Raw genomic sequence first — 20,283 nt, 5'->3', positions numbered from 1 at the left:
GCTTATTTCTGAATTTTGCTCAGTGTACAGGCTTTCTGGCCAAGGACATGAGAGGCTCTCTGGCGGATCTGAGAAGCCTACAGGGGTGAAGAGAGGTAATTTATAAATCGAAACCAAACGATAGCAAACGGGTATGAACTGAACTTGTGTCTTCGTGTGCAATGAGCTAATTGGACCCATTTCATGCCAGGTCTCTGAACTCAGCTTATCAACCATGTCTCCTTAATGCTCTGTTCATTATAGACTCTCAATAGGGGACCAGCACCTGCTGGGGAAAGCCCTCTGAAGGTAGGTTATTTGTGACAGAGCAGATTTATGCCAGGAAAAAGAGAAGGAGGAGAGAGGAAGCAACTATGCCAGCAGCCGCTTTCAGGGTCACATTTGTTTTATCTAGTTTATCTGAATTTGAAGAGTTTGTCTCTGCTCTGTAAAATCTCAAGGCATTTTTGTCTTTTGCTGACATATCAAAGCTTAACTGGGCTTTATTTATTACTTGGTTGCCAGTAGAGAGTAAATTTTGCTTCTTTGTCCCCTTGCCTCTACTTTGAAATGGAAGATTAGGACAGATAGAACCCATCTATTTCTGGAACAATATATCTTTGCCACTGATGCAGAGATATTTTAATAATATCTTGAGCCAAGTCACTCATTATCTTCTTTCTTAACCTGTCCTCAATGGTTCACCTTCATATTCTAAGGGGAAAGGAGATACAGTGTATGAATTTCACCAACAAGATCCTGGCTCTCAGCTATGGATACACAGTGAAGATGTCTGCATTCCTGTATGTGGGAAGGTTTGGGGTGTCTCTAAGAACCCCATTAAATACATGGAGTAGGCAGCTTTGTAAATTGTGTCTGTATGGGAACCTGAAACTGGACTTTGGGGTCACTCAGTTTTCACGGTTCAGTGGTGGAATCGGGTTTAGTAAATAATTCTCAACGAAATGGTCAGCTGTCTATCACAACACATATATAACCCTTAATGGGAGTACTCTACTGATGGTCTCACCGCGTGTCTCTGAGTTGTGAAAGCATGGGTTATACATCACTGCAACTGTAGATGACCCTCATTACCCAAGCACAAGTGGTATAGTGCCCATGCTTTAGCTCTTACAAGAAACAAAATACGAAACTTACTCAGAATCATTCAAAGATGTCTTTACATTTTACTTTATTTTACTTTTACTGTGTGTATGGGTGGTGTATGTGTGTGCATAGGTTCCCGTATATGTGCATGTGTGTGCCGTGTCCAGAATCATGCATGCACATATGTGAGGAGCCCAGGGTTTCATATATTGTGTCTTCTTCTAGTGTTCTCTGCCTTATTATTTGACACACTGTTTTCCCCCTGAACTTGTAGCTTGCTGATTCAGCAAGACTAGCTTGCCTGCAGGCCATAGGAATCCTCCTCCTTCTGTAGCCCCAGCTCAACTCGTGGACTACAGGCATGGAGCCTCCCAAGGGAGTTTCTGTGTGAGTGCTTGAGATCAGAAATTGGCTTCTTGAACTTGTGCAGCAAACACTTGTTAAGGAATAGTTTCCCTAACCTCATCATAAAGCTTTTTATTTTCAGCACTGCTTCGTCAATTAAAATTTAATTTTACATTTATGAATCCTAAAGATACTAATAAAATAATATAATTACCATACAAGTAAGTGTAATGAGAAAATACTGGAAAATTCATAGGTAAGGCTCTTTTGTGGGCTAACTCATCTTTTTCTTTAATTTAATTTTTATTATTTTGAGAATTTTATACATGAGTACAGCATGTACATTACCACCACCCCTCCTTTCTCCCTCCAATTCCTGTCACGCCTCCTTCATTACAAAATTCATGACATTTTCTTTTTTAGTAATTAATTAATTACTAGATATATATGTGGGGGGAATATATACATAATCTAGTTTCATTTCCACCACTAAGTTGTAAACATAGGTAAAAAATTTATCACTCAGAAAATATTTTTCTGATTTACAAAAATGAACATATAAAATCATACAGATCTAGAGATTGAGGGGGTCTTAACAGTGACCCAGTGTGAAATTTTTAAATTTACTAGGTAAGGAAGCAGCGGTGTGTTCCCATCGACTTCCCTGGCTCTTAGCTCCACAGTGATGCAGCAGGACCTAATGCCTGCATGCTTTTTATTTTTCCTTTTGGTAAAAAAACTAAGTTGGAACTAGAAAAGGTAAAATTGTAATTCAAGTGTTTCATTTCTCATATTTCTGAGAAAGGAAGAGAGAGGGGCGGGGAGGAGAAATATTTTGCTTAGGAAAGTCAATTTACATGTGATTAAGTTTCCAAAGTTTAAGCTATAGGAATCCAGGACAAAAGACAAAGACTCAAGGAAGCTATTCTTAAAAATAAGATTTTCTCCTAGGCCCCAGAGTTAGTGAAGCATGTAACAATTTATGTCTTGATTTATAAGTAAAGTAAATTTTATACTGAGTACTAAAAATGGATGCAAGTTCAGCCATTGAATTCAATCCAATATGTTATCCTAAATGGAAGCCGCTATTCCTGATGCGTACTTGCCCCATGTGAAAGAAATCTGTCACAAAGTAAGTTCCCTCATGTTGAGCAAATTGTCCAAAATGGAAATGCTTGAGACGACTCATACACTCGAATAACGAGAAGAGGAGTGAAATGTAAAGATGGAAGCATTTTCTGAATAGTGCATGCTTTCTCCCCAACCGCTCAAATGATATAGGAGGGGGGGAAAATCTGGGTTGCCAGATTTATGGGCCAGCTATTTTACTTGTATTTCAGTTTTATATGTGCTTTATACTTTTACAACGAGTAAAATTATTCCCATCAAAAAGTTATTTCTACTGAAACAGAACAAATAGAACATTCACAAGAAGCCGGGGATCACATACCTTTGAAAAGCAAAGGCTTCTTTTCACTCAGACTTGTAACTATGACTGCGTGGGGTAAACATGATTTTTGGAGTGACACAATTAACAGACAGCTGACAGTGGACACTTGTTGGGAAGAGTAATTGGGACAGGAAGGAAGATAGCCCTTAGTTAAGCACACCCACTCACCAGCTGTCCAGCACCACCCTTGTGCTGTAGTTTGAGTGCCTTACCCAACTACTGAATTTATCAACGCACCAGTTGGCAAGATGGCTCCACAGTAAGAATGCTTGCTGAAAATCGTGAAGCCCAGAGTTCAGTCCCCACAACCGACTTGGAGGAAGCAGAAAAAACCATCGCCTGGATGTATGCATCCCTCTTGCCTTTTCCAGAAATCAGGGACTAGGACATTGCTTCTGTTCCATTTACCAAAAGTAACTCAGACAGAGCCACCTGCAGGTGCATGTGGGTGAAATTAGTGACCTTTGATAATTATAGTCCAAAGTGCTCCACTTCTAAACTAGGCTGACTTTCTGATTTTCAACGCGGTTCCAGGTCTTAGTCTCGATGCTGTATCGTATGCTCCTGCACACAGGTGGAAAGCTAGCGGTGGGGATTGGCGCTTTAATCTCTCTTTTAATCTCTCGCTTGTTCTATCCCCTGCCCCTTATGTTGTGTTTAGCCCAACACGGGCTCAGGGAAACATATTTGGGATGGCTTGAATGACGGGGGAAATTTTTTTAATGTGAAGGGATTTTTAAAAATGTATCCAGGAAAAAGAAGGTGGAAAGAAAAAGAAAAGCACGTGTGGCTAATGTGATTTTCCACAAACCTTTAGGGATTCCATGGCACTACACAGGCAACCATCTGGAGAATGCAGTTTAAAGCCTTTCTACTGCCCTAAGTCAGTAGGTGCACAGCCTTGGGGCACCACGTCGGACCAAGGTCTCGGGTGCAGACAGGTGTTGCACACGCCCAGTGGGGCTCCAGCCCGGAATCCCCCCGCCCCCCCCCCGCCACCCCCGCCATCCCCTTTGCTACTTCTGCTTTCTCAAAGTGCTGGAGCATGCCTAGTGGCCGCTCTGGAGCCACCGTGGGTTTTCTCACAGGCTCACATTCCGGTTCTCCGGGTTTTATCTGGAGCCCGCGAGGGGGGTGGGCGCGGGGCCGGGGGAGCCCGCAGAACCCGGCGGCCGGGGCTACAGGAGTGGGGAGCGCGCGTGCGGGGCTGTGTCTCCCGCGCGCTTTACGTTTGCTCGGGAGATGCTGGAGCGCAGAGCCTGGCTGCTGCTGCTACTGCTACTACTGCTACTGCTGTTGCTGCACCTGGCGCGCTGAGCACCACACGGGGAGCCCCCGAGGGCCGGCGGCGGTGCGGGTGAGCGGGTGGCTGACTGCGGTAGAATGAAAGCCTGGCTTCTCCGGCGTTGCAAGCCACCGCTCCGGCGCGATCAGGTGCTGGCAGCCAGCCGCCCGCCGCTCCACTAACTTGCCACTTGGTCGTGTCTGGTGTCTGCATTCTCGGGAGGTGGTGGTGGGGGGCGGGGACAGTGGGGAGTCCGAGGATCTGCGGTAGACGAAAAGAGGGATCCTGCAAAAGGGGGGAGCCTGCTTGCCTCTGCTGCCGCTCTCCGTCCCCTCCCTGGCGCTCCCCTCCCCCCACCCCATCTCTGCCACCACTCTTCTCTTCCGCCAATTCCAAGAGCGACGGGGCGTCTGTGACATGCGATCGCTTGCCAAGTGACGGTCCCCGAGTGTGAAGTGCCCGCGAGGAAGTGTGAGCTCCAACGCGGGCGGCCAGGGGATGACAGCCATGAAGCAGGAGCAGCAACCCACCCCAGGGGCCAGGGCAACACAGTCGCAGCCAGCCGACCAGGTGAGAGTTGGCCTTTAGGAATTATCCCTCCCGGGAGGGGTGGCTCCAATCAGCCACCCCCTCCCTTAGTCCCTAAGATCGGCTCCTGCGTTTGCCTCACTTCATCCTCCCCTCGCCCCACTCTCAGGCTCTCTCGCTTCGTCCTGGGACCCAGCAGGAACTTAGAACAGCTTAGGGCGCTCTTGGGCCAGGCGACAGGATGCTTAAGGTGGAGAGCCGCGGGGAAGGGGGCCAAGAGGTAAAGGCCTGGATATGTGTCCCCAGGTAGCTCCAGCTGAGAGGCTGCAATGGAGGAAGTGGTGATCTGGTCTCAGCGCTGGGGAGTCTTGACTTCTCATAACACATTTTGGATGGATATAGAGCGAATCCTGGAGACTGTCTCTCTCACAGGTCCAGCCCTGTCTCACGGTGGCCTGGAAGCGCTCTGGCCAGATAAACTGAAGTAGGAAAACGACCTTTAAGCCGCCAGAGTTTCCCTTCTTTTTCTTTTGAGGGGACGGAGATGGAAAAGCTAGGTGGGAGAAAACGACTCGGCATCTCTAGTCGGCCCAGTGGAACTGAGCATAGGGGAGAAGAAACGCATTTATCGAGGGAGGGCGGGGGGGGGGGGGCAAGGAAGGTACTGGCGTTGATGGTTTGTTGGATCTAGATGTGTAGCTTCTGCAGAATTAAGGTGCCCTGTATTGGCTGGTTGGTTATTAGTGTCCCTTTTTTGCGTTTTTCGGTACATGACACCCCTTTCTTTGGTTATTGTTGTTTTGGTCTTTAGAGAATCCGTTATGGAGAGATGTCTGTCTCCTTTACGTTTGTTTTGGGACGGATTTGAGAGTTGGGTCACGCTTTTTCCTAAAGTTGGAGGGGTCAGGCGTGTGGCGATGCTCCATCGAGAAGGAAGGAGATTGTGAAGAGCCTGCTGGAGATGCAGTCACGTTTACATCAGTTACAACTGGACTAAGAGAGCTGTACCGGGTCAATACTATGGTGCTAGAGAACCCAGAAGTGAGATGCAGGAGGTGGAGCAGCGCCGAGCTCTCTGCCCAAGAGGCGCACATTCTGTTGAGGCTGCTAGAGGCAGTCCTGCATTCTCAGCTCATGGTTAGAAGTGTGGCGACCTGGCCGGGAACTGTGCAAGGCAACTAGACCCCAGCTCTTCAGCTTTTCGTATTCTAAACGTTGAATCCGCCTAGGAGGAGCTGTCCAAATTGCCCAGGAGCGACGCTGAGGCAGAGAAAGGGATGCCAGCCAGGGATGTTGTTATTAATATTCTAGTCTTGGTCATCTCTCCTGGCTTGTGGTCTTTTTCCTCTTCTCCCCACCCCCTTCCCAATCGCCCGTACATGTATTTCACACAGGTGGGAATTTTTCGGTGTTTTACAGCTCTCTGTTTACTGAGGTCAAATTTGCCGATTTTACGAAGCGTTTGTTGCCTTCAGCCATCCATTCTTTACCCTTAGATCAGGATGCAGAGATTAACGCATTGTTCCTTAATGTTCCCCCTTCTTATGCCTCTTCTCTGTCCCCCTTCTCTGTCAGCACACATCACCATGTAGATACTGGTTAGCAGATTTATTTAAAAATGTTTCAGGAGAAGAGCGTGGAGATGGCATTCCCCTCTCAGGCTGAAGAGTACTTAAATTTCATCAACAGCGCTTGGACTCTTGACTGCTGTTGAAGTGATGCGACCGACCGATAAAACGATTAGTCAGGAGAGAGTCCCCACATGAAAATTCTGCTCACTAACCTGTGACACCAGCTGGTAACTTGAGGTGCTGCAGACTGCTTCTGTAAGGGTGGGGGTGGTTTGCAAGAGGCAAGGCAGATACCCAGTAGCACATTGTATGCATGCATGGCAAATCCCTTTGTCAGAATTAACCTGACACTTAAAATTCACATGGTAATAGGTTTTCAAGCTTGAATTCATTTATTTCTAAGTATGCATATTTTAATAGCTTTTCCAGATATCCAGAGAGTGGTCATCTACCAAACTCTAGTTCTGATTGGGTGCTTTTAAGAAATTCTGTGCTTGCATATAATTTCAAAGTGTGAGTGGTGTACATTCTATACACGAATTCAAAGAGGCTGATTTTTTAAATGCGAAGTCAGATTGATATAACTATTTCATTAGCCTCAGTGGAGGCTCTCAGAAACTCCAGGGGAATCTCTATAGCTAGAACTCTTTTTGTCCGAAGATTAGCAGATAAATAATGTCCATTTACTGTGAGTGATTGTTTGTGAATATTTAAGTTACAGTCTGAATCCCACAAAGAATTGGACAGAGTTGGTCACTATGCCTTGAGACTCAAATGATCACACAATGTTATACCATACTAGATATGCTGGAATACTTCAAGAAAAAAAATGATAATTTAGCTTGTACCTTTATGCAGTACTACTCAGCCGTTAAACAGGAGGCGCATTCCAGCCACTCGCTCACTGTGTATTGATTCTGAATGATTTAGATTTTTGAATGTTGTCCAAAATGTCTTTTACTTTCTGTGATAGAGATTTTCATGAGCTTCAAAGATGCCTTGTCTTGTGGCATCTGACACCTATGTGCATTTGGCACAGAGCAAGAAGAGTCATTCCTGGGAACGGCAGTGCTCAGTGTCATGGAATCCGGGTTACCATCCTAGCCTGCAAAGGGCTTGCCTTCTATGCTTCCTCTTGTCACTTCCTGTCTTGACCAGACGTAACCTTCCCAGGAAAGCAGCAGGGGCTATACACATTTTTTTTTAGTATTTTGAATCATTGCTAATATATTTATGATTTTAGCCATCACTCTTTTAAAATAGCAATTGATTTATTTAGCCTCTAGAAGATTGATTACAACATTTACAATGGCTGCTTTGTCTTTGTAATACTCTACACTTATAAAATGTTCAAAAATAGATACTTTTACGTGGACAGATACAATCTTTTCCACTTTACTGTGATCAATTCCTCACTTTTTTATTGACGGATCTAAAGATCTTGAGTGGCCAATTATAGCTCATTGTTGCCTGAGAGCAACCACTTCGGAAGCAGTAGCTGTGCATGCTCTGATGTTCCTGAGTTACGCAGGAAATGCAGCTTTCTACTAGACCTCGAAGCAGAATTTTGAGGTTCATTCTGTTGCTATTTCCAATTTAGTGATAACATAAATGCCCTTTTTAAAAAAAAAAAAATGCCCAACCATTTAATCAAATTTGTCTTTGGAAACAGTGATGGAACTTGGCTCATTTAAAGCTAAAGGTCCACCTCCTAATTTCTATAAATCACAGCAACATATTCTCATGAGATGCAGGCAAAATGACTGAAGAGTCTGCACTGCACATTTGTGCACAGATTACCTTGAATGGTGAATAGATGTAACTCTCTTTAAATCATCAACCTCTTTGTAAATGCTGCCTCTTGAAACATTAAAATTAACTAGACATATGGATAAATAACCTAGAAACTATCAACAGATAAGGTAGATCATTGCAAATGCATTGGGAACTTTTTTTAAAAAAAGTTTCTGCCACTCTTTTCTCATAGTGAGGGGATTCCCAATGTTTGTGAGGTGATTTCAGCAAGGCAAAGGTTTTGAATTTATTCTCTTTCCACCAGGTGGCGCCCTTCTGCTGACGCCAATGGGGACAATTACTGCCTGAATGCTTGGCTGTCTTCTCAATACCAAAAAGAAAAGAAACAAAACAAAACAAAACAAAACAAAACAAATAACCCAAAAATAACTGTGGACACACACACACAACTCAATTAAAGTAAAAGAACAATCTCAATTTATGGAATATAATTAAATGGTACTTTATAAAGAAATAGTGTGACAGCAATGATAAAAATTACCATGCATTTTTTCATTTAAACATGCTTTTTTTTTTTTAAAGACCAATTTTTCCCAACACACATGTGTAGGCCTCCTGATAACTAACCCATGGTCAACTTCTGAAGATGTAGAGAAGTTAATAAAGGAATTAGGCAATATAGCTATTCTGCTTTTGTCCGTTAGATAAAACTATTTAAAAACATTTAATAGGGAATTGTTGCTCAATGTTTCTATTGTAGCTTTGTCTGGTAAGCTTGATTAAAATTTTGAAATGTACACTAAAGACAAAGTGGTAAAATGTTTTTCGTGTTTCCTCTGCTCATATATAAACATGTCATAATTTAGTAAAAACATTATTCTTTTTAGCATTGAGTCTTGAATACATTTTGCAAGTGATTCTGAAAAGCTTGTTGGAACCAGGTATGTTGGAACCACAGGTGCACAGAGACCAAAGCAGGCCTGAGGTTCAGGACAAGAGCTTGCAAAGCAAACAAAACACAACACAACACTAAGGCCAACCGACACCCTCCCATAAACAAATTATAGAAGGGACATACTATTTTACTCTAACTAATGTTTAAAACATGCCATGTAATTTGCAGTGAGAGTTCTATATGACTTGGTTAGAAATTAGAATTTTGGTTGAATAAAGATCATGCTATGGTTTGAGAAAGAATAGAGATTTCCTATTTTTGTCTTTTTCGTGTGTGTGTGTGTGTGTGTGTGTGTGTGTGTGTGTGTGTGTGTGTCCAATGCCCATGTCCAGCACCTTTCTCTATTGCCCTCCACCTTGTGTTTTAAAGACAGATCCTCTCACAGGACCTGGAACTGGAACTGACTAGCTAGACTCGCTGCCTACCCAGCCTCAGGCATCCACTTGTCTCCCCTGCCCAAGAGTTTCCTCTGCTGGATCTCGTGTGTGTGCTGAGCATCCCCATTTGGTTACACACTGAGATATCAAGCGGTTCACTGCCTGACCCATGTCCCCAGCTGTCTCTTTTTTGTTACTTTTGGAACATAGTCTTGTTAATTACCCCAGGATTGGCTTGACCTCCCTGTGTACCTCAGAAAAACCTCCAACTCAAGATCCTCCCTCCTAATGTAGAAGTCACAAGTGTGATCATCATCCCTGACATTTTACTATCTTCTAATTTTTCACTTTACTTACTTAAACATAAAACAATAAACTAATAAAATATACAACATAAATACTTTATATATAAGTCATTTTATCTACTGAGTTAAGAACATACCATAAAAATTCCTTGCTGAGAATTATCTGTTTTTATATCTATTTATTTACTTCAAGGAATGAACAAATGACACATTTAAAAAATTAAATTACATAAAAACACATTAAAGGAAATTGTGTTGTTAAATATTAATGCTACTTATGTTATGCATATTACACCAAAAACAAAATGTTTAAGCTAAATATCTTGCAGACTGAGGGGAAAAAAATAAAGCCATTTCAAAGTCGACTATTATGACTATGATTGGGGGAGTTGACACCACCCATGACAATTATTCGCTTACTCCTGACTGTGGTGGACATTTTCTAAAAGTCCTAAGTTCAAGTTCATGTGGGATGCAGCTTTCATTTTCAACTTGACACAAGCTACAATCACCTGGGAAGGGTCCCAGTGAGGGCTGGCCTGGAGGTATAGCTATTGCAAGGATTGTTGGTTATGTGGGGATTGTCCTGATGGCTTCCCTGGTGTGGGACTATGCTCCCTGAAAGTGGGCAGCACCAACCTCTGGTCTCAGGCTCAGATCTATAGAGGGGGAGAGAGAGCCAGCTGTGGAGTCAGTAAGCATGCATTAATTCTCCCTGCCCTTATCTGTGGCTTGTCACCTTGATTTCCCTGCACTCATGGACTGTGTAACCTATAATTATAAGTCAAAATACTCCCCCTTGCTTACTTGTTTGAATCAGGACACCTGAGCATAGCAGCACAAAGGAAATTCGAGCAGGCAGGATGATCTTATGTCTTCATTTCCTCTGTGAATGAAGGAGACTCTTAGGACTTTACATGCTTCTTGTGAGGATGAAAATTAGGTCATGTGAAAAAGAAGAATGCCTTTTGAAGAGATTCCATCTCACATGTAACCCCCTCTCTGATCTGAGAATCGGAGCCTAACCAAAATTCAAACACTAAAAAGAGAATCATAAGCCACCTCTAACAGATACTTTGTAGTCTATAAACTAGCCTTCACATTCGTATGATTACATAGTTTGTCAGTGAATGTAAGTATCGTATTACTATCCTTGAATTTCAAGACATTCAGGCTTCAAAATATTTTGTTGCATCTCAGAATGCAGTTAATCAACACTCCTTTGGCCAAGCTATTCTCTGATGGACCTGGCTGAAAATAAGTACAGACTAGTTCCCTAAGAGTTTAAATAGGTATCAGATGTGTTGCCTGTAGTTCCCAATGCAATTCACTAAGTCAGATAATCAGTATGAGAAGGAGAATGTTTGAAGAAATGGTGTGATTTCTAGAACTCTATCCTAGGGACATAGCCTAGGAAGACACAGCAGCTGTTTTCACAGGATGTGCACAATATTGAGCCCCCTCAGCATTCCAGTAGATAGGGGATGAACTCATGAGGCCCTATCCACCCTCACTGAGGAGTTCCTCAGTTAACACCTGCAAGGGAAAAGAGGGGTCTATTTTTTCTTTTTATTTATTCATTAAAGTTATTATACATTCACTCTATATTTGATTGTGTCTACCCTTTTCTCCTCCTCCTTCAACTCTTCTCAAAGAACCCTCATATCCTTTTCCCCTAAAGTTCATGTCCTCCCCTTATAATTTTAAAAAATAATTTATTTTCATAGTTCACGAAATTCTCTGAGTACCCCTTCTTTGTGTATGGCCTTTGGGTCATCCATGGAGGCATGGACAAGGAGATCCTGCCAATCAATGGTGCACTTCTAAGAAACAGTGACTCTCTATGTCCTAGCAACCAGTGAGTGTCAGAATAGTGAGCTGTTGTCCTCCAGGGTGTGGCCACTGGTCAGTTGCCCATGATGCAGTAAATAGCCTCACACTCATTCACATGTAGGTAACTCTAAGTAGACTCAGTGGGTCATCTATAACATAGCATGAAAGCAGGAGAGATACTTGGAAGAAAAGAGGGTTTGGTGATATAATCTAAATATGTTAGATACATGCCTGGGTCTGTCAAAAAACCAATAAAATGTTTACAAATGGAAAATGTGTAATAAAATACTTTGAAAGAAATACATCATGAGAGTTTAGTGAATACCATCAGAGAGATAATAGTAAGGGAGTCTGCACTACTCCAGGGTGGATGTCTCTGGCATCATTAGTGTTAGCAGGAGGGTTAGGACAAAACATTTCCCATATGAAATTATCCACAGTTGTTCCAATGCAACTTGTGTAGACAACATATCATAAAGTGATATTCTAATTAAAAAATTACTCCTATGTATTTTTCTTACTTGCTGATGGACTTTTTAAAGATTCATGTACCATATTATTTTCTCCAGTACAGTATTGGTTTCAAATTTCAAATTACTTTGAAGATTCATTTTATTATTTTAAAGGGTGTGTGTGTGTGTGTGTGTGTGTGTGTGTGTGTGTGTGTGTGTGTGTGTATACGCGTGTGTGTGTGCATGTGTGTGTCTGTGTATGGGCATATGCATGTGAATGCAATATCTCCAGAGATCAGCGGAGGGTGTAAGATGTCCTGAAGCTGGACTTAGATGTGGCTGTGAGTGCCCCATCATGAGCGCTGGGAACTACCCCAGGTCCTGTGCAGGAGCAGCAAATGTTCTTAACCATGGAGCAATCTGTCCAGCCCCTGATTTTCATATTTTCTGGCATTAATTAGTCTATCTGCAGTGTGTAGTGTGTGTGTGTGTGTGTGTGTGTGTGTGTGTGTGTGCTGTGTGACATAGGTGTTGTGTAGGTGTATGTCCACATCTCTGTGAGAGTAAACCCATCTGAGGGATTGTCTATGGAAGCCAGAGCTTGACTTTAGATGTCTTCTTCAGTGTCTTTCCCACCGCCTTTGAGGTCTCTCCAGGTGTGTGATGTTCCATCTAATTTTTCTGGCTAGCCAGGCCCTGGGATCCACCTGTATCTGGTTCCCCAGAGCCATGGTCACAGGTGAATTCCACCACATTCAGTTTATCACATGGGAGCTGGGGACCCTGAACTTGGGTCCACGTGCTTGCGTGTAAGCACTTTGCCTAGGGGCCAAATGAACTTCTTTTTCCCATGTAGAACTCAAATGATCTTTAAAGCACTTAAGTCCACCTTCGCTCTCCCCGGTAGGTATTTTTATCATGAGCCATACTCACCTAAGAGGTGATTATCATTGGTAGGCACACACAGAGATAAGTAATAGTTTGCAGAGATAATAGGGTAATTAAGACAGCGCTCTGTCGCATACTCATCTCTTGTTGAGCTGCTCTGGAGACTCAGAAATTTTAAGTTTCCTCATGTAATAATACTTCTAACATGTTCTGCAACTCTAAATAATCCACCTTTATGCGAGGCTGATAAATAAAGGATATTTTATCTTGAATTATTCCTCTTAGGAATTATTGTTCAAAGTATTCTTTGTTATGTCTTCTATATGATAAAGTGAGTTTATGTTTACTATGACATGGTTTGTTTGAAATAGTAAAAATGTTAATAAATTTGGACTAGTGTTCAGGTAATATGCTTATTCAACTGATAAGAGCAGTACACATTTGTGCGAACAAGAACAAAACGCTAAATGGTTTTTCAAATATGGTTATTTGGAGGCAGAGAGATGTGAGTGCAAGATGAAGGGGTAAGGGTATAGTTAAGCAAATTTCGAAGTTGAAGCCATGCAATCGTACTTACTGTGCTACCCACTTACAGATTCAAAAGGAAGAGGGTAAGGAGAAGGCTGAAAGGACAGCTTCAAAAAGAATAGAGTGAGAAGAAAGCTGAAAGGATTGCTCAAGTGGCTTGTGAGCTACCAAGGGAGAAAAATGAGGATATTTTACTCTTAGTGGCTTACAGACCTTAATAGACCTTTAGATCCCTCCCTGCCCCCCCTCTCTGTCGTGTGTGTGTGTGTGTGTGTGTGTGTGTGTGTGTGTGTGTGTGTGTGTGTGTGTGTGTATGTGAATGCATGTGTGTTAGATGCTAGAGTTTTCCATTTGGGGGACCTTCCTCTATAATTATCCATCTTATTTTTGAGACAATCCTCACTGCATCCAAAGCTTGCTGTCTCAGCTAAGCTGTCAGGACAGTGAGTCCCAAGATGAACTCATCTGTGCTGCTCCCCATAGCTGAGATTATAGACACACATTGTTACACCTGACTTCTAATGTGGACACTTGGGACTTGAACTCACACTACATTCTTTTAAAGTATAATTTGACTGTCAACAAATGCTTAGTAAATATGTACCCATATCTTTATCATCAAATATATGCATATCACATGCATGTATATAAGTATTTAAGCAAACATTATTATAGAGGAAAAGAAAGACCAATTTGTGATAACTTCACTTGTTTGCACTATTTTGGGATGGACACTTTCCTGTTTTCCAAAAAGGCGGTGTTTTATTGAAGTATTCCTTGTTGAATATTCTCTTTCCAGAAGTTTAGGTCCCAGGAAGGATGGCCATGTTACTGCTTTCCAGTTAAGGACTTATGATATGTCGTGTGGACGTTTCAGAAAAGTTAGTCAACAGGTGGAAGTTCCAGAAAAGTTAGTGAGCAGGATGGAGCAATAGTTCAACAATAAGAATGTTTATTGTTCTATCAGAGGACCAGAGTTGGCAACTCCAGCACCAGCATCAGACAGCTTACAAATGCTTATGACCAAAGGGGAAATTACATATATAAAACAGTGTTGGCATTTAAAAAAAACGCTTATGACTTTAGCATCAGGGCTCTGAATGCCTGGAGGACCTGCTACACACACATAAAAAAAAAAAAAAATCATTCGAAGTAAGTTGAGTTCATAACAAAAACCGACTCTTTACTGGGAAACATTCTCCCGACAAACTCCATACTATCTGACTTTAATATCATTGTAATTTCTCATACCTATTGATTTTCTTAGGTTAGAATGAATAGCTATGCATAAACTTACAAGAAAGCAAATGAAGACAAGTGAGGGAAACAGGCATTTTTATTAGCTTCATACCCATCTCCTTTTTGAGAGCTAAATGAACATTCGATTTCTTATTTCATTCTGTGGGTGTCTGCCTTGAAAAGAGCAGTGTGACAAGGCTGGGTTATAAGTGAGAACTTGAATGGCAGGCTGTCTGGTGATTTATTTAGAAACAGTGAGCCTGGGAAGCCACTATAAGTTGCATTGTGATGCCTGCATGGGGAAGTGGGCCTCCTATTTATGGAGCATGAGGTTATGTTCAGCAAGGGGAACACTGTCCAGCCCATACATATATTAACCACAATGCAGGAATAAGACATGGACATTTCACATTTAAAAATGCTGACGTGAACAGTCATAGGGGAGGGGAATAATAGGAAAATGGGGGGGGGGGAGGAATGGGAGGATACAAGGGATGGGATAAACATTGAGATGTAACAAGAATAAATTAATAAAAAAATGCTGACGTAATATTTTTATTTAAAATTTAAATATGTGCATGTATGTCCTGTGTGTGAATATGTGCATATAAGTTCAGTTCATGTTGAGAGTGGAAGAGAGTGTCAGATCCTCTGGAGCTGGAGCTACAGGTGTAACTCATTTGTTTGCTTGTGAACTAAAAGACATGAGAACTGGGAAGTGAAATTGGGCACTTAACCACTGAGCTGTCTCTCCATCTCGGCTGGTGTGTTTCCTAAACAGAATTTTTAACTAAAAAATTTACAGACTTTCCAAATAGCTCCTCTCAATAGACAGATGAAAATTGAAAAGAAGACCACATTCAAACTGGAGTTTAAAACAGTAAATCTTCTCTTTAACTGTTCCTTTGAGTCAGGTGCTCATATGGCATAGGTTGTTTCTCTCTTCCCTACGCAGCTGAGGATAACCTTAATTTTCTGATCAGAAAGCAGTTGGAGTCACTTTGGCACCATTCCTTGTTCCAAGTGGCACAGGGGATAGGGCTCTCAGACTCATGTTTGTCAGGCAAGCACTCTACCAACTAAGTTATACCCCAAAACTAAGTATGTCTCCTTAAGACAGAAAATAAGTCTGAATTGCAAAGAATTTCTACAATTTAGAAAACTCGTTTGTTTGGTACATTACTTTATAATGTAAGTTCCCTGGAATCTGGGTTTTTTATAGAAGGATTGTTTTCTTAAGCCCATTATTTTTGGACACTTAATTGGAAAATATCAGAAATATTACTTGCTTTCCTTTTAGTGCTATAAGAGACACATGTGTTCAGAAAGTTAACTGAGTATGTTTTGAATGATCCACTATCTTATTAAATATACAATATTAATATTCTTTAAAACCTCATACATGTGTACCGTGAAATTTAATTGCGCTCGGCCCTACTTTCCCCTCCTAACTCCTTACAGATCGCCCCACTCCCTACTACCGTCTGACTTTACGTGCCCTCTGTTCTTTGTTTCTGATTGTGTTTTAAAATGGGTCAAGCTTATGCTGTTCACATACTTAGTGGAATGATATGTCTTGCTGTGGTGAACCTACAGGGGTCACATACTTAAAGCAAACTCACTCTTCCTTCGGCAGAAGCTATTAAATTTCATCAGGCACCAGCTTTGAATGGTAGCTGGTGAGCTTCTTGTACACACACACAGACACACACACAGACACACACACACACACACACACACACAGACTGTGACATATGCATGGAGGTCAGAGAACAACGTACAAGAATCTGCTCTATATTCCACCACGTGGGGTGCAAGGTTCAAATTCAAGTCATCATACTTGGTGGTAAGCACTGTTACCCGCTAAGCCAGCCCACTGCCCTCTCTCCAGCATCTGCAACTGGTTTCTTTCTATTTTCTTACCCAAGGAATTGTGCATATGCTAATTATTTTGTTGTTATTGTTGTTATGTACATTTTACGAAGATGTCATATTTTACCTTCAGAAGAATAGAATTGTCATAAAAACTCTGCATATAAATTTAGCAGCTGTGAAAATAAATGTAGAAATAATAACAGAATAAAATAAAGTATGTAGGAGAATAGATAAATTCTAATATAAATGAGAGAAATTACAAACATTGTCAATAGTATGGAAAATAAAGTCAAACGGTAGTTGAGGAAAAAAAAGGACAAGATATGGGGATGAAGATAGAGAATTCTCACACTATATGTTAGCAATGGTTACCTACCAGATCTGAAAGCAAGGCAGTGTGATTGTGCTTACTTGACTTATGCGAGGAATGCCTCTTCTGTTGAAACATTTTGATTATATCAATCTATTTGCTAGAGTGGGGATCACTTGTGTCACGATGCATGTGCACCGGTCAGGGGATGCCTTGTGGGTTTCCTCTCTCTTTCCACCACATGAGACCTGGGGCTTCTTAGGCAAGGCAGCAAGCACCTTTACCAGCTGAGCCATATTGCAGGCATCTGTGGAGGCTTCCTGGGGATCATCTTGGCAGTGACAAGCACGTGTGATTCCAATATGGTGATGGAACGATTCCCTTTGGTTGTGAATGACTCTAAAATTCAGGGGGACCTCACTTAGTGCCTCCTGTGCTGTGACATGGAGCTTCTTCCAATCCCTCACAGAGTTAGAACATCTCAACTTTATTCCTTTTATTAATATTTATTTCTTGGTGTGTGTGTGTGTGTGTGTATGTGTGTGTGTGTGTGTGTATGAGAGAGAGACAGAGAGAGACAAAGAGACAGAGACAGACAGAGAGAGAGAGAGAGGGAGAGAGAGAGAGACAGACAGACAGACAGACAGAGAGAGAGAGAGAGAGAGAGAGAGAGAGAGACAAAGAGACAAAGACAGAGAGACAGACAGAGAGAGAGAGGGGAAGAGAGAGAGAGAGAGAGAGAGAGAGAGCGAGACAGAGAGAGAGAGAGAGAGAGAGAGAGAGAGAGAGAGAGAGAGACAAAGAGACAAAGACAGAGAGACAGACAGAGAGAGAGAGAGAGAGAGAGAGCGAGAGAGAGAGGGGGGGGAAGAGAGAGAGAGAGAGCGAGACAGAGAGAGAGAGAGAGGGAGAGAGAGAGAGACAGAGAGAGACAAAGAGACAGAGACAGACAGACAGAGAGAGAGGGAGAGAGAGAGAGAGAGAGAGGTATATCTATCACTCTGCCTACTTCCTTCAGACAGGGCTCACTAAGCCTGGACTAAGGCTGGCAGCCATGTCTTCCTCCTACAATACTGGGTAGCCCGAAGCACGTAGAGTTAGGTGCTTGAATAGATGATTGAAAAGATGCTTGGGATTCGAACTCAGGTCCTCATGTTTCTGCAGCAAGTACTTACCTGCTGAGCCATCTCATCCCTACATGATCAAAAATGTTCACCGTATGATAAACACTATTGTTTCGCAGCCTAGCAACCTGGTTATTAAATAAGTCACCTGTCCCAAAAAAATGAGCAGACTGCCTCAAATTATGTATGTGCTTGTTTAGAGTTAGAAGCTGTTTGCTGCTGGATGCTTCCCTATGTAAAAGTGGGTATTTACATGAATGGTGTAAGAACAAGCAGGTCCTAAAGAGATTATGGGAAGTGAATGTGCTAAAAATGTAATATATTTATGAAAAGCCATAGTGTCCCCTCTGTTCACACAGAAGTGGTCCTTCTTAGGCCTCCTGTCCTGTGTCAGAATCCATTGCTCTCCATACTCAGCTTCCTCATGAAATATTTTAAGTCTGTGGTGTCTGTGCACATTTGTGCATGTGAGTGAAGGTGCGCACAGCCACCAGTGTAGGTGTGGGACTCAGAGGACTACTTCAGGTGTAGGTCCTTGCCTCCTCCAAGGCTTTATTGTTTGATGCTGTGTATGCCAGGCTAGCTGGCATATTGGTCTTAGGCTTTGGTCCCTGCCTTTCATCTCACTGTAGGAAGAGAGGGATTACAATTGCACTTCCACATCTGGTGTTTTCACATGGGTTCTGGGAGCTTGAACTTAGATTCCCAAACTTGCGTGGCAAGCATGTTACCCATAGTGCTGTTAGCCTTTAGCCTTTAGCCTTTAGGCTTTAGAATTGCAACTCTTAGAAACTCTGAATGCTTGTAGGTCTTAGAATATTCATAAGCCATTTATGTGACACAAACATGAACAGATACACAGACACACACTCACACACATGCACACATACACACAGAAACATCTCTATTCATGTGCATACATACATAGGAATAGATGTCCATGGACATTCACACGAAACCTTGGGTAGATGAATTTCTTAGTAGGCATAATTTCATTGCAGAAACTGTGATTATTTTTATTTTTAAACAGAGTTGTCAGGGAACCAAGTTCTAACACCAGGCATGAGAAATTATTTTATGCTGAATAAATCAATCTACATAAAGAATGTTTTGAGCCGAGCAGAAATCCCTTTGGTGAAAAGAGCTAGGCATGCTTATTCCCCTAAGTTCACACCGAACTCCAGAACCCTGACTTTCCAGATTGAGCTCATTTACTCATCTCTCCATGAATTTCACATTGTACCTGGAAGCGAAAGGGTGTGGTCCTCAGAATTGTTGGGAGGGTAGGTAATGGGAGGGCCTTTTCACCTGGGAAAGACTGACAGATGTGTTTAAGTGTTTATCATTTGATTTGCAGTGTGTTGTTCAGCTTGGCTGGGTCTCCGCAGTGTGATGGAAAATCAAATTATGCTGAATGCCGAGGTTCCCAAAGACGGGGGACCCAGGTTTTAAAGAGCCTTTCCCCATTGCTTTGACTAAATCAGAAACTGAAGGTCACCTCTAATACTGAGCTCCTATTTTGTTGATATGAAGATTATGTGGAGTCATCTCGGCTCCAGTGCAAACATGCATTGGGAGTTGGTTAAGGAAATATGTAGCATTTGGTTATATATTCCTTATCGGTGCCAAGAAGTCAACAGAGTTTGGGCCCTGAAGGTGGCAAACTGCATATGCATCGACCCTCCTGAGTTTGTTATCTCCTCCCCTCATCTCATGGATAAATTCCATGTCATGCTTATAATGCATTCTGTATTCGAAGTGTTGCCTCATTCCTTCCCAGAGCTACAGTCCTTGAGCTGTAACGGCAGAGCCAAAAAAACCAATATGGAATCACAGATGGTGCAAATATTTGGAAATAGGTAAATACAATCTAGGATTAGCTGCCTGGGCTCAGAAATGTCACTTTCGAGTTGCTTATGGGTCACACAGGGCAATTTTTAGTTAAGGAAAAAAAAACAGGGTAAATGCATCATGATAGAAAATTGCTGGTTTGGAGTTGTACAACTAACAAGCTTGTAATTGCTATATAAACCTCGAAATGAGTCACTCTATAAGCAGAGGCAGGTATTTTAGAGAGGTCAAAACATGCAGAGAGGTTATACAGGGGATACAAAATTAAATAGACACCATAACAGTGCAGTGCCATCTGCTGACTTCCCTGAAGCCAATCTTGAAAGAGAAATACGTATTCATGTGTATGTGCTTACAGGGAGGAAATAGTAAATGACCTGGAATCGAAGAAGCAAAGGGCCAGTATGAAATCTACATTTGATAATTGCTATTAACAGAGACTATGGATTGCTCTTTATGTCCCTGATAATTTTAAGAAGGGAAGGTGATTTGTGTAATTCTCCCCCTTTAAATAATATATACCTGT

At 42.1% G+C, this 20,283-nt stretch overlaps 1 protein-coding gene across 1 annotated transcript in view; it reads left to right on the top strand.

Moving 5' to 3' along the window:
- The first annotated feature begins 4,045 nt into the window (after positions 1–4,045).
- Positions 4,046–20,283, top strand: part of Dpp10 (dipeptidyl peptidase like 10) — a 772,006-nt gene continuing 755,768 nt past the window's right edge. The window contains exon 1 of the mRNA XM_051147278.1: positions 4,046–4,736. Coding sequence (XP_051003235.1) covers positions 4,665–4,736 — 72 coding nt within the window. The 5' untranslated portion in view covers positions 4,046–4,664. The remainder of the gene's footprint in view (positions 4,737–20,283) is intronic.

Source organism: Acomys russatus, chromosome 6, assembly GCF_903995435.1.
Source record: "Acomys russatus chromosome 6, mAcoRus1.1, whole genome shotgun sequence".
Taxonomy (NCBI): Eukaryota; Metazoa; Chordata; class Mammalia; order Rodentia; family Muridae; genus Acomys; species Acomys russatus.
This window is presented reverse-complemented; position numbering and strand designations above follow the sequence as displayed.